The sequence below is a fragment of the Protomyctophum parallelum genome, assembly GCF_964188405.1.
Source record: "Protomyctophum parallelum genome assembly, chromosome: 5".
NCBI lineage: Eukaryota > Metazoa > Chordata > Actinopteri > Myctophiformes > Myctophidae > Protomyctophum > Protomyctophum parallelum.
Window position 1 is genome coordinate 3258539 of NC_139702.1, and position 16041 is coordinate 3274579.

Consider the following 16041-nt stretch of genomic DNA (forward strand, 5'->3'; position numbering starts at 1 on the left):
CAAACACCACTTTTTCTGACTCACTTTTTCCAGCTGGATTTAATGGAATTTGTCCCGTTGAAAGAAAATGTTTCGTTATTTGTCTAACCTCTCTAAGGCTTCTAAGCTACTGGATATTAAGGGCCCATACAAACTTTGGCGCCCTTTTTCACCACTTTCCTGAGGTCAGACAGTCTCGTCATTGCAATATTCTGATTCAGCGTAAGAAAGTGAGTCTAGAGAGGTACCTTTAAAAAAAAATAGCAGATCTACAAGCTCATAGTGCGAGTGGCGCGCTACGAGCTTGTAGGTCTGCTATTTTTGAAAAACACACACACACACACGCACACACACACACACACACACACACACACACACACAGACAGACAGACAGACAGACAGACAGACAGACAGACAGACGCATGCATGCACATATAGTAGGCTATTCTTTATTCAATTGTATGCATTGCAATTATTTGAAAACAAGACTTTTCAGAAAACCGTGTATTCATATTAGATGTTAAATAATTGGATGGCCAAAACAAATTTATGTTTTATGTTTTACTTTTGGCTGTCTGCTAATCACAAGGTAATTTTCTGCCTGTAGCACTTTGAGATTTGTTTCAAATGTAAAGTGCGTTATAAATACAATTTATTATTATTATTATTATTATTATAAAATATCTCATATTGCTTTCTCTAGCCCCCCCCCTCTCTGTGTCTGTGTAACCCGGTTGGGTATATAATATTTTTTGGTTTCATGTTTTCTGTTTAAAAACGTTTTTGTTACTTCATAACTCATTTTTTAGGAGTTTGTTTTGTCTTGTTTTAAAAGAAAGCACTCATGGGGTTAACATTGTGTCTGGAACAGGGGGAGTGTGCTGCTGACGGACCGGCAGGAAGTGAACACCAGAGAGGATGTTGTTGCTCCATAAGAGGAGGGTGGCTGTAGCAAAGCAGTGATTCAGATAAACTGTGTCTTATATTCTCTAGTCTGCATTGCACAAACCTGCATGCACAGGCTGTGTCTCCAGAGAGTTTACACAACAATCAGAGAGGACAGTCATCATGTTTGGAGAAGCAACTGAATGTCTCCACGGAATGCAGTGACAGTGACTGTCTGCTTTGTCTTGACATGCTAACGCTAATGCTAACGCTAGCTCAGTGAGGTTAGTGGGATGAGAGGAGACTGTCTGTCTGTCTGTCTGTCTGTCTGTCTGTCTGTCTGTCTGTAGGATAATGCATCTCACAGGTCTGTCTGTTTGATTTTTTAAAAAGATTTTTCAATAGCTAAAGCACAACAAAAGGGGTTCCCCATTGTAGCTCTCAGGTCAGAATGGGTAATTAATGAAACTGTCAGGATGTAGAGGACATTTTTAGAATCTGATCTCAGGTCAGAATGGGTTAAGCTGTATGCCTCACTGTGTGGAGTCTGGAATCATTATTTTGTGTAAGGCAACATCAAGGCTTGACTTAAACATTACTTTCCCAACTTTGTAAAACAAAATGTAACAAACACAGATATAAATGCACTGAATGATTTATTAAATAACTGTGCAACAATTAGACCAGGTTAATGTGTGAGCAGGCTAGCCTGGCTGCATTCCACATGTTCTACTGTCAATACTACACTGCTGTGTCACAGAGGAGGTAGAGTTGTTTTCATACTGTAATTAACAAGGAGAGCAGCGGTTGTAAAAAAGCTCATCAGAGAAAACGATGGATTGTGAATTTGTTTTTTAAATCATTCTGACCTGAGATCAGATTCATACGAGGTTTCCACTGGGACACACACACTGGTCTGATGAACCCATTCTGACCTGAGATCAGATTGTAGAAATGTCAGACGTTCTTCGATTCTTTCAAAAATAGCAGACCTACAAGCTCGTATCGCGCCACTCGGTGGCGCGCTACGAGCTTGTAGATCGGCTATTTTTCAATAGCCGATCTACAAGCTCGTATCGCGCCACTGAGTGGCGCGATACGAGCTTGTAGGTCTGCTGTCTGTCTGTCTGTGTGTGTGTGTGTGTGTGTGTGTGATTCTTTTTTTAATAGCAGACTTACAAGCTCGTAGCGCGCCACCGAGTGGCGCCATATGAGCTTGTAGGTCTGCTATCTGTCTGTCTGTCTGTCTGTCTGTGTGTGTGTGTGTGTGTGTGTGTGTGTGAGATTTTTTTTTAAATAGCAGACTTACAAGCTCGTAGCGCGCCACCGAGTGGCGCGCTACGAGCTTGTAGGTCTGCTATCTGTCTGTCTGTCTGTCTGCTGCTATGGTGCACGTTGGCTCATTTAGTGTATGGTGGTTCTCAAACCTTTTTAAATTCAAGGGCCCCCATAACTCTTAGAGGTACCATACCCATTTGGAAACCACTCAAGGACACTTTGAGACCCACTGGTGTAGCAGAGGGTTTCCAGTGAGCCAACATGCACAATAGCAGCACTCAAGACACTCTTTGTCTTGTTGGTTGATAAAGTACTCCTGATAAAGTACTCCTGATAAAGTACTCCTGATAAAGTACTCCTGACTGTAACGTAGCTTCTCTGCTCTCCTCTCCTGTACAGCGGTGAAGTTTGGTCGAATGTCCAAGAAGCAGCGAGACAGCCTCTACGCGGAGGTCCAGAAACACAGGCTTCAACAAGCACAAGCACAGGGTCAGGCGGCCCACCTCCTGCACTCCCACCCTGGCCTGAGCGGCCAGACGCCCGGGGAGGCGTCGCCTCTCTCCGCCCAGTATGGCCTCTCCGCTACGGGCCTCACGGAGCTCCACCATGAGCTGGGAGGATATCTGGAGCAGCGCTCCCCTGGGGAAGGTTCAGCATCCTCCAAGGTCTGTCATTTGTCATGTGGATCCCTTTAATGGTAATTTGGAATGTTTTGTTTTTGTTTTTATTTTAAACCATGGTGTGAAATTATGCACCATTCACAACCAGTTTACTACGGAGCCCGTGAATGGCCATGAATTCAAAATATATTTTATCTTGTACGTACAAGATAATATCTCGTCCGTACAAGATATTATCTCGTACGTACAAGATAAAATATATTTTGAATGCATGGCCATTCAGGGGCTCCGTAGTTTTCAGTTCAACAGCATTTTATTAATTATTCAAGTTTCACCGTATTTCTTTTAGGTTGGGATGTGTTAAAACACCTTGAGGGCCCGGCCCTATTTAATCCATTAATAAAATGTGCCCATCGTCAGCAAGCGCCTCTAGGCTGTAGAGCGATGCCATCAGTTTTCATATAGCACTAATTTGAGATTATCAATCTCCGTCTCGGGGCACATGACCGTGCACTTGAACTTGACGGTCATGGGCCCCGATGGTGTTAATTGTGCCCCAATATTTCCCCGAATGAATGAGGTATTTGGTATCGGCATAATACTTTTACGGTTCAGTTTTCCATAGCTTTACTTGATTGGCGCAAAAGATGTGTCTTGGATCGTAATTGCATTAAGCCAAGCCAAGCCAAGCCAAGGAACGTCAGGTTACGTTTTGAGCACTATAACCCCCTGTGCCAGGACGTCAATAGAAACGCTGGCACCTGGTCTGCGTTTCTATTGTAATGTACTGGCATGGATTGTGTTTTAACCCATTTTGCGCGGGCACCCCTTTTGGTGTTAGCATTACGTTCTGCTTTAGCTATTGAAAAATACTACAAGCTCATAGCGCGCCACCGAGTGGCGCGCTATGAGCTTGTAGGTCTGCTACTTTTTTGAAAAATCGAAGAGCGACTGACATAGAAACATAGCTTTTTCAGAAAACTGTCAGGATGTAGAAGACATTTTTAGAATCTGATCTCAGGTCAGAATGGGTTAATAAAATGTAGGCTTTAGCACTAAATCATTGATCAGCATTAGTCTATCAAATGTACCGTAGGTCCTGGTTCACTTATTTGACTGACTGCTGTATATAAACGCCACACTGATGCTTTTCAAAGTGGGGGGGGCAGCCAGGGTGTGCAAGAGATAAGGAGCCAATTAGAAAAAGGCTCCAATAACCCGTCGCTGCGTGACGTGTCGAGACGTTGTAGATCGGCTATTTTCAACATTTCTTTCTCCTACTTTTTATGGTTATTTCTTTAAACCATTCTGACCTGAGATCAGATTCATACGAGGTTTCCACTGGACACACACTGGTCTGATGAACCCATTCTGACCTGAGATCAGATTCATACGAGGATTCCACTGGACACACACTGGTCTGATGAACCCATTCTGACCTGAGATCAGATTCATACGAGGTTTCCACTGGACACACACACTGGTCTGATGAACCCATTCTGACCTGAGATCAGATTCTAGAAATGTCAGTTGCTCTTCGATTTTTCAAAAATAGCAGACCTACAAGCTCGTAGCGCGCCACTCGGTGGCGCGCTACAAGCTTGTAGATCTGCTATTTTTCAATAGCTAAAGCATAACATGATGCTAACACCAAAATGGGTTCCCGTTCAGAATGGATTAATATGTTATTACCGTACATAATAATAATAATAATAATAATAATAATAATACATAAATAAAAAATACTTGGGCTTAGTAGCCCATACCTTTGCAGGATCAAGTGTGCATAATTTGCAATGTTTTCACCCCATTCTTAACTGGTTTGTTAAACAAGTGCGAGGTAGCCTAGGATCATTTAGTCTTCGGTGACATCATGTTTTAGAGACATTTGGTCGTGTGTATGCGTGCGTGTGTGTGTGTGTGTGCGTGCGCTCCAGCCTTGAGGCCTCATCCTGTTTAGCCTGTTCTTAGTAGTAAAGTCAGGAGGTTAAAACAAACCGAGACTGGAGACAATGTTTACACTTTACTCTTCAGATGTCTTACTACATTTTCAGACAAAGATAAATAATACATGCATTCTATTAACCCATTCTGACCTGAGATCATATTCATACGAGGTTTCCACTGGACACACACTGGTCTGATGAACCCATTCTGACCTGAGATCAGATTCTAAAAATGTCAGTCGCTCTTCAATTCTTTCAAAAATAGCAGACCTACAAGCTCGTATCGCGCCACTCGGTGGCGCGCTATGAGCTTGTAGATCTGCTATTTTTCAATAGCTAAAGCATAACATGATGCTGACACCAAAATGGGTGCGTTTTCAATAGCTAAAGCATAACATGATGCCAACACCAAAATGGGTGCGTTTTCAATAGCTAAAGCAGAACATGATGCCAACACCAAAATGGGTGCGTTTTCAATAGCTAAAGCATAACATGATGCTGACACCAAAATGGGTGCGTTTTCAATAGCTAAAGCATAACATGATGCCAACACCAAAATGGGTGCGTTTTCAATAGCTAAAGCATAACATGATGCTGACACCAAAATGGGTGCGTTTCCAATAGCTAAAGCATAACATGATGCCGACACCAAAATGGGTGCGTTTTCCAATATCTAAAGCATAACATGATGCCAACACCAAAATGGGTGCGTTTTCCAATAGCTAAAGCATAACATGATGCTGACACCAAAATGGGTGCGTTTTCCAATATCTAAAGCATAACATGATGCCAACACCAAAATGGGTGCGTTTTCAATAGCTAAAGCATAACATGATGCCGACACCAAAATGGGTGCGTTTTCAATAGCTAAAGCATAACATGATGCCGACACCAAAATGGGTGCGTTTTCCAATATCTAAAGCATAACATGATGCCAACACCAAAATGGGTGCGTTTTCAATAGCTAAAGCATAACATGATGCTGACACCAAAATGGGTGCGTTTTCCAATAGCTAAAGCATAACATGATGCCGACACCAAAATGGGTGCGTTTTCAATAGCTAAAGCATAACATGATGCTGACACCAAAATGGGTGCGTTTTCAATAGCTAAAGCATAACATGATGCTGACACCAAAATGGGTGCGTTTCCAATAGCTAAAGCATAACATGATGCCGACACCAAAATGGGTGCGTTTTCCAATATCTAAAGCATAACATGATGCCAACACCAAAATGGGTGCGTTTTCCAATAGCTAAAGCATAACATGATGCTGACACCAAAATGGGTGCGTTTTCCAATATCTAAAGCATAACATGATGCCAACACCAAAATGGGTGCGTTTTCAATAGCTAAAGCATAACATGATGCCGACACCAAAATGGGTGCGTTTTCAATAGCTAAAGCATAACATGATGCCGACACCAAAATGGGTGCGTTTTCCAATATCTAAAGCATAACATGATGCCAACACCAAAATGGGTGCGTTTTCAATAGCTAAAGCATAACATGATGCTGACACCAAAATGGGTGCGTTTTCCAATAGCTAAAGCATAACATGATGCCGACACCAAAATGGGTGCGTTTTCAATAGCTAAAGCATAACATGATGCTGACACCAAAATGGGTGCGTTTTCAATAGCTAAAGCATAACATGATGCTGACACCAAAATGGGTGCGTTTTCAATAGCTAAAGCAGAACATGATGCCAACACCAAAATGGGTGCGTTTTCAATAGCTAAAGCATAACATGATGCCAACACCAAAATGGGTGCGTTTTCAATAGCTAAAGCATAACATGATGCCGACACCAAAATGGGTGCGTTTTCAATAGCTAAAGCATAACATGATGCCAACACCAAAATGGGTGCGTTTTCAATAGCTAAAGCATAACATGATGCCGACACCAAAATGGGTGCGTTTTCAATAGCTAAAGCATATCGTTTTGTGACGGTCCTAAACAATCTTAACCTGACGCTGCCAGATCCAAGAAGCTTGCTACACAAATTTGTTTCACAGCTTATTGGGATCTGGGATCGCGGAAGCAAATTCGATGACGGGCTGTTCCTTTTTTTCAAGATACTTGGTAGATGATTGGATGGGACCGTCTGTCTATCACCGTGTGGGCGTGCAAACACAACCAATCATATTGACGTGTCTATATAGCTTCACGTCCGGTTTCGCACATATCCCGCCCTTAGCTCACGCTGATTGGTCCGGTACGGAACGGATTTTTGTCAGCTCAACTGCCTGAGAGATCCCAGATGATTGCTGTGTTGGGGAACATGGTTACCCAATACCGCCCTCATCTGGCAGCGTCAGGTTAAAACAATCTTGCCTTCTTCCCACAACAGTTTTGATGTGGGTTTTGACAATTGTTTGATTTAAGGTTGGGTGACCAATATTTTCCTATCACCCATCATCTGGCCCAAAATCGCCAATGGACGATTTCTGTTTTCAGGTTAACATCAGAGTCCTGATATATGCTGGGTGTTTGTTTTCAGGTGACGTCAGAGTCTCTGGTTTCCAGGTCTTACTATGGCAAGCTCTGCCTGTCCCGCTACAAAGACAAGTGGTCCAGAGCAGAGGTAAGAACATCTAGTATCTCCTCCACACATCGTGGAAGAATTATAATAAAAGAGAACCTGCAGAGGAAAACTCCCTCGGTACTCAATCAGACTGTTTGTGTGTGTGTGTGTGTGTGTTAGATCACCAACATCCATGGCAACAGAGTGATGGACATCGTGTTCATTGATCTGGGTATACCAGCCTCTGTGTCGGTGACTGAGCTCAGAGAAATCCCCACACCCTTCCTCAATGATCTCACCGTCATACCACCACAGGTCAGTTGCATGCGTGTACGACGTGCGCTTTAATACAGGTGAAGATGTCTTCCAGCCAGAAGGTGCTCGGGTGACTTCATCACAGAGTTTTAGCTGTAAGGAGTGGTCCGGTCCATCCATGCGTCTGCCTGTCAGTGTTTTGGCTGAGAGCTAGGACACACATGGGATGTTGAACCCGATAAACATTGAACATTTATTTATTTTCATGAAACAAATTGTTGTGAAATGAATCCAATTCTTGTTATAAATGTGTGGCAAAATGTGATATTTTAAAATATCACTGGAGAGTTTAAATAAATAAAAATCACCATTGCAAAGTCGTTTCGTCCAACAGACCTCAGCGGCATCCTTATGCACACGCAGCAGAGCTTAATATTTAGAAAATTGTAAACTTGATGTAAGATTGTGAAACTACGGTATATAAAGCCACATTATGCTCTCTCTCTCCCCTCCCCCAGGCTATTAAATGCTGTCTGGCTGACTTGACTGGCCCAGTAGGGAATCCTGAGACCGTTCTTTGGCTGAGAGAAGCTATACTATACACCACCAACTGTAGCATGAAGGTACACACACACACACACACCACAAACCGTATCATGCATGCACATTGTAGCCCTTTAACAAAGATTTATAATGGAAGGAGCACGCAAGGCATCATCCTATTTATCAGTTATGGGCTCATCAGTGACTTGCTCAAGGGCATTTTGACAGGCGGCCTTTGGCAGGGATTGAACCGTGAATCCTGTTCCCAGGCGCAATCCCATTCACGGTGTAGTAATCATCTGTAGTTTACATAATCCCAAAATGTATCCACAAATGCAATGTTTGAATATAGATGTTGATGCTTAAATGAAGAATGACATTTCTACGGTCAGTCGGGTTGGTTTTTAAACACTTAAACCCTATCAAATCGTCGTCGTCGTCGTGTGTCCCCCCCCCCTCCCCCCATTCTGTGGGGAACTTGTAGTTTTTCCCATGAAGAGATTTGGTATTACAGGAAAGAGTGCAACTCTGATCAACTTTACCCATTAACAAAATCATCACAAATTGAACCTCCCCATTGTTCTCAGATTGTGCAGTTAGACCAGGTGAAAGAGGACAGGCTGGTCCACATCTACCTTTTCCCCAACTCTTCTGGAGGTCAGCGGGACGAGAGCTTCAACCATCAGCTGGCCCAGTCAGAACTGTGGCTACGACTCACGGAGCAGAACAACAACCTTGTGGAAGTCGGCAGCCCCAACCAGCGTCTGGACTCTAGTACGGCTAAGTGCTTAACTACTAAAAACACGGTCTTGGTGAAACTCACTTGGACCGCTTCTTTGCCTAAAATACCCCCCCATTCAAGTGGTTAAGATGCACCAGTCTTCCTCTGAAAGCAGTGTCAGTCAGTCTTTGGTAGAGCTTAGATCCAGAGCCTGTGTGTGTTCCATCTCAGCCCACCAGCCTGTTCATCGCTGAACTTATGGCCGTGATCCCTCTTTACATTTCATAATACGTTGGACGTTTTTCAGTGCGTAAAGTTTGATTGTTTTAGGTTTCAGTTTTAAGTTAATTATTTGCTATACTAAAAGTACTCTTTTTCAAATGGTCTGAAACCAAATCATTGAAATGACTATTTTTTTTTTTTTTAGAGATTATTTCTTTGTATTTCTGCTTTACTGTGATAGAAAGCGGGAGATATAGTGGGGATGATATGCAGCAAAGAGAGCCTCTGGTCCGATTTTAACCCGGATTTATTTACCGTATATGCTTTACACTTTACCAGGTTTACCAGTAGCCAAGGCCCAATTCATTGTTGTTTGAATGACAATCGGTTACGTGCAGGATGGCTTCTGGCCCACTAGAGCGTAACCCAAATGTGTCTTTTCTGATACTTCAAATGATTGTTAATTTCAAGCTACTACATAACAGGGAAGTTTTGTCACATTTAGTAATGCATACAATTGACTTTCCTATAGTATAATTTTGATGTCTTGTCATTCACGTTGAACAGTTTATTCACCTCTGGACAACACATGGTAGCTTATTATAATAACTGGGCCAGAATTAAAGACGTGTGCAAGGATGACTCACAGGCTGTTCATACTCCTTATAGGTGATGATGACTCGACTGTAGTGGAGAGGTTGAGCAGACCAGCCCTGAGACCCATCAGCTCATCCCATCGGGACCAGCTTGAAGTGGTCAGCCCTGCCAAGACCCCCACTGCTGTAGAGGAGCCACTGTCCCTGCCCCCTCCACTGGAGGCTCCCCGGGTGGGTGTCCAAAACTGTTACTTTTCACCATTCAAGTAAAAAAAAATACTGCTTTTGATGCTTTTGTGTGATGCATGATCAAGTAGGGCATTCATTTACAAAATAAAACTCCAAAACATTTGAATATGAAGATAAGAGGTTTCTGCCCGCAGTAACAATATAAAAAGCACCACCACATAATGGTGTGTTCACACTGATTTATGCATGTGTCCTGACGAGCCAATAACGATATCAAGGAACTGGATCGTGTACATTTGTTTCCCCATTAATTACAAACAGGAATTGTGTGCAGAGAGAAGATGGTTAAACAACACGTGGTCATTTTGTAGCTGCAGTTGAAGCCAGCTCAAATTGGATTGTAGATTTTGTAGCAGCTCCAAACGTCTGCCGTTCGCTGGCTTCCATTGAAAATGAATGGTGCATGAATACAGCACAACACCTCTGCAGAGGCTATGCACTGCAGTTATGTCATTTCCACATGATGTGTTGGGTGTAGAAGTACAGTACTGTGGCTTAACCCATTCTGACCTGAGATCAGATTCATACGAGGTTTCCACTGGACACACACTGGTCTGATTAACCCATTCTGACCTGAGATCAGATTCTATAAAAATGTCAGTCGTACTTCGATTTTTCAAAAATAGCAGACCTACAAGCTCGTATCGCGCCACTCGGTGGCGCGATATGAGCTTGTAGATCTGCTATTTTTAAATAGCTAAAGCATAACATGATGCCAACACCAAAATGGGTGCCCGGTCAGAATGGGTTAAAGGGACACCCTTTTTGCAAAAAAAAATATGTTAATGACGTTTAGAAGCTTTAGAACACTTTCCTGGGGGTCTTTATGTGTGTAATATGTGGTTTTAGATATTTTAGATTGTAGCAGTGAGCCTGTTGTCTCTGATGTCATGGACACTGGGCTCACTTCCTTCCTGGACTACATGTTGTCTCAGTAAGACAGCTCTCCCCCTATCCACAAGGAGGAGCAGTGCACCAAAGAATTATGGGAATTGTAGTCCAGGAAGGTAGTGAGACCAGTGAAAATGCCCCGCCATATAAATATTATCTTGATGCTTCCTCATCGTTATGTCCATCCATTCATTGCTGTTGTAGGCGGGTCAGAACCTGGACGTGTACGTGTCTGTGGCTCTTCACCCGGGCTACTTCGTGGTGCAGCCGTGGGGGGAGCTGTACAAGCTGTCTGTGCTGATGGGAGAGATGGCTCTCTACTACAACCGCACCGAGGACGCCTCCACAGACACACTGATCCACAAAGGACACGTCTATGCCGGGAAAGTGGACAAGACGTAAGTGGCAGTTTTTTTTTTTCTTAATGTTGCATCTAGGGTCAACAAACTGAAATAGTCCAGCGCTATATATATATATTATTTATTGTGTAGTTGCACAACAAGTTAACAGAAATTAACGGTTCAGTCTTGCTCAAGGACACTTCACACCGGGAGGCAGGCATAATGTTGCTTGCTTACCTTGCGATCATTACGAGAGTCTCTAGAAGCGTTGATATTTTTAAACCAGAGGCATGTTGAAGTCAGAAATGAAGACGGAAGTATACCCATCTGGTCAAAACCACGGAGAGCTCCCTAGATTAGTAGAGACGAGCCTTTAGGAGCGCTAAACAAGGAAGTGAATGGCAGCGTGCATGCGTGAACAGAGTATGGTGCAGAAGGAGAGGCCAACGCTGCGTGAACAGAGTATGGTGCAGAAGGAGAGGCCAACGCTGCGTGAACAGAGTATGGTGCAGAAGGAGAGGCCAACGCTGCGTGAACAGAGTATGGTGCAGAAGGAGAGGCCAACGCTGCGTGAACAGAGTATGGTGCAGAAGGAGAGGCCAACGCAAGAAAATAATCTGAATATTCTTTTTGTTTGTTTGACATCAATGAAAAAGCGCTAGGTCGTGTGTACATGTCCACTGGATCCATCGGTTGGATTAGTTATGACGTCTGTACACGTTGTACGGTCTGACGTGGTTAAAGCATCGTTTTCTTTGTTTCCCTCACTGAACACTACCCAACCCAATATCACCTCTAGCACAGTGATTCTCAAAGTGTGGCCCCCAGGGTTCCATGGGGTCACCAGCTAAATTATTAGTATCAGAGTTATGGCCATCTGTAGCCTGATGCATAGTAACTGGGGCTCTTTGAAATGAAAAGGTTTGAGAATCATATGTTCTTGCAACACAGTGAATTCAATGTTGCGTTCCATTAGATCCTGCAAATCCGTCATAGAATAGTCGTGCTTGTTGTTTCATAACGTGACATGTTCCTCCAATAAACCTGACCTGTCTGTCTGTCTAGCTGGCACCGTGTGATGGTGAAGGGGGTTCTGACCAACGGACTGGTGTCCATCTACGAGTTGGACTACGGCAAACACGAACTGGTCAGCTCTACTCAACTCCAGACTCTCATAGAGGAGTTCAGACAGCTTCCTTTCCAGGCCATCACCGCACAGCTGGCAGGTTAGTTGAGTGCAAAGCAATGTAAAATAGTTTAAATAACTACGGTGGTGATATTGACACAATCATTCCCAGGATTCCTTCAAAATAGCTCTGGGGTGCCGGAAAGACATGGACGGTTTTACTTAGACATTTTCAGGTAGTTTGTCAATTTCATTCAATCAGGAAAGGGAACCCATTTATTAGCTTCAATTGTAGTCTTGAGTTAAAATGTGTCTGCTCGTTTCCTTGTTTCATTTCGTGATTACTATCAGATGGGGCAGCTGGGCTGCAACTAATGATTCTTTTCATAATCTATTAATCGGCCAAATAAACGATTAATTGTATTGCTTATTTAGCTATCGCCTTATACATTACATATTAGGTTATTTTAGACATGTTCTAACTAAAAAAATACATTAAAGATGAATAATTCATTCAAAGTACATTATTACATTTTGCTCAGCTGCTGATTAGGCTGCTATTCAAATAAAAGACAAATGACATTGAAATAAATCAGATGTTTTTGGATACCATGTGATTCTCCATTGTTAATGTATCATGCTTTGCAGTCGCTACTGTGCATGTGCAACCATCAGCAGATTGTAAGGGAAGACCGATGGCGGACTCCTCTTTAGCTGACGGTAGTTACATTTAACACTGGAAAAACAAAGTGGGAAAACACCCACGATTAATTGCAGAAAAACTCCAGCGATTAGTTGCCAATTACTAAATGAGTTGGCAACTAATTGAATAATCCATTTGATTACGATGAATCGTTGCAGCCTTGGGTACAGGCATAAGTTCCGACATACTAACAGTCCAACATTAGTCCGATACTCTGAGTCTACCATAAACGCTAACCACACGCGGGATGCAACGCATGTCGGACCAACGCATGTCGGACCAACGCATGTCGGACCAACGCATGTCGGACCAACGCATGTCGGACCAACGCATGTCGGACCAACGCATGTCGGACCAACGGGTGATTTTCGCATGTCAGACTTTTGGTGTGTTAGATAAGCGTGCGCACCCCGCAGCCTTAATATCAGAATATAAAGCAATTTTAGTTTTACAGACAAATATCACTTTTGACACTGAGGTTTACAGTAGTAGGGATAGGAATTATTGATAGTCATTAATTTATTACGTTTTCTTTATCGATCGATTAACCGGTTGATAAATGCCTTTTCTTTTTTTTTTTTACTGAGAATCTTAATTTCCCTCAAACATAAAAATCTACACTTTGCTGATATAATGTACAGAAAGAATACAAAAAGCATATTTGCGATTACAGGCAATGGCATCTTTGCATGAAATATAAAATAAATGTAACGGTCACATCACATGCAAAGAGGTGTTTCTGTGGCTACAAAGGTGGGGAGGGGGATTTACATATATATATTTACGTTTCTCAGCCGTGTGCAGACGGATTCAGATTGGGTCTGAATCCAATGTTTTTTGTCTGTGGCGCCTAATGCATATCAAACTGAGGGGTACTTGCTTTAGAGGGATATTATTATTATCCCATTCTGACCTGAGATCAGATTCATACGAGGTTTCCACTGGGGACACACTGGTCTGATGAACCCATTCTGACCTGAGATCAGATTCTAAAAATGTCAGTCGTTCTTCGATAATAAAAAAAATAGCAGACCTACAAGCTCGTATCGCGCCACTCGGTGGCGCGATATGAGCTTGTAGATCTGCTATTTTTAAATGGCTAAAGCATAACATGATGCTAACACCAAAATGGGTGCCCGGTCAGAATGGGTTATTATCCCTAATGCATATCAAACTGAGGGGTACTTGCTTTTTAGAGGGATATTATTATTATTATCCCTAATGCATATCAAACTGAGGGGTACTTGCTTTAGAGGGATTATTATTATTATCCCTAATGCATATCAAACTGAGGGGTACTTGCTTTTTAGAGGGATATTATTATTATTATTATTATCCCTAATGCATATCAAACTGAGGGGTACTTGCTTTTTAGAGGGATATTATTATTATTATCCCTAATGCATATCAAACTGAGGGGTACTTGCTTTTTAGAGGGATATTATTATTATTATCCCTAATGCATATCAAACTGAGGGGTACTTGCTTTAGAGGGATATTATTATTATTATCCCTAATGCATATCAAACTGAGGGGTACTTGCTTTTTAGAGGGATATTATTATTATTATTATCCCTAATGCATATCAAACTGAGGGGTACTTGCTTTTTAGAGGGATATTATTATTATTATTATCCCTAATGCATATCAAACTGAGGGGTACTTGCTTTTTAGAGGGATATTATTATTATTATTATCCCTAATGCATATCAAACTGAGGGGTACTTGCTTTAAAGGGATATTATTATCCCTAATGCATATCAAACTGAGGGGTACTTGCTTTTTAGAGGGATATTATTATTATTATCCCTAATGCATATCAAACTGAGGGGTACTTGCTTTTTAGAGGGATATTATTATTATTATCCCTAATGCATATCAAACTGAGGGGTACTTGCTTTAGAGGGATATTATTATTATTATCCCTAATGCATATCAAACTGAGGGGTACTTGCTTTTTAGAGGGATATTATTATTATTATTATCCCTAATGCATATCAAACTGAGGGGTACTTGCTTTTTAGAGGGATATTATTATTATTATTATCCCTAATGCATATCAAACTGAGGGGTACTTGCTTTTTAGAGGGATATTATTATTATTATCCCTAATGCATATCAAACTGAGGGGTACTTGCTTAGAGGGATATTATTATTATTATCCCTAATGCATATCAAACTGAGGGGTACTTGCTTTTTAGAGGGATATTATTATTATTATTATCCCTAATGCATATCAAACTGAGGGGTACTTGCTTAGAGGGATATTATTATTATTATTATCCCTGTCTGCACACCAGGTGTGGGACAGCAGCAGTGGTCCGAAGAAGCCTCCAACCTGTTCAGGAACCACGTGGAGAAGAAGGCGCTGGTAGCCCAGGTGGAGAGAGTGCAGGAGGGCCCGGAGGTGTGGGCACGCAGGTAGGTTGCTCACAATTATGACCACTAATCACAATCACTTAAATAAGATTTAAAACATTATAAAAACAAATTGCCAATATGCAAGCTCAACGCGATGCATTATGCAGTTGGGCCATTTCCACTATTTCATTTTGAGAGTATAAAGTTATTAAATGTCTGCCATTTCGCCGTATACAGTATAAGCTGTGAGTCATATGTATCTACCCTGTGAAATGTTTGTTTACAAAGCCTAAAAGGCAAAAGTAAATGTGTATTTATTTTTCAGTGTAAAAAAATAAATAAATGTAATGATGAGTGAGTGACATCCCTACTTTACCACGCAGGCTGACGGTGTACCTGGTGGACACCAGCCAGGAAAACAGTGACGTGTGGATCCACAAAATCATGGCAGACATTGCAGAGAAGCTGCCCACCACTGACTGACTAGGACACACTAAAAAGTTCTATTATCGTTTTGTTTCTGCATGCTGTTTGTATTTGAATAGTTTGAGCCTTTTGTTTGTTTTGTGGTTTAAATGCATGTTTTCTTAAATTGTAATTTTCTTTAATAATTTGAAAAAGACTTGTGTTTCAAATAAATGTGTAAGAAATGAACACTTCTAAACTCTTTTTTTTTTTTTTAATCATTTTATCTAAGCAAATTTCTTAAAAAGAAGGGGGAAAAATAGAAAAAACCTGGTGTCCCAAGACGGGGGCACCAGATTTAAAGTGGTATAAATAGGGATAGGATCCGACGG

At 41.8% G+C, this 16041-nt stretch overlaps 1 protein-coding gene across 1 annotated transcript; it reads left to right on the plus strand.

The window, feature by feature from the left end:
* Positions 1–1000: 1000 nt before the first annotated feature.
* On the plus strand, positions 1001–15727 carry LOC310859201 (tudor domain-containing protein 7B-like; the record flags this gene model as incomplete). Its single annotated transcript, XM_083765602.1, has 11 exons — positions 1001–1148; positions 2542–2807; positions 7213–7296; positions 7417–7551; positions 8010–8114; positions 8622–8808; positions 9647–9804; positions 10918–11111; positions 12120–12280; positions 15184–15304; positions 15628–15727. The coding sequence occupies exons 2-11, from the start codon at positions 2559–2561 to the stop codon at positions 15725–15727; spliced, it is 1494 nt and encodes a 497-aa protein (XP_083621728.1). The 5' UTR covers positions 1001–1148; positions 2542–2558.
* Between the last annotated feature and the right edge of the window lie 314 nt (positions 15728–16041).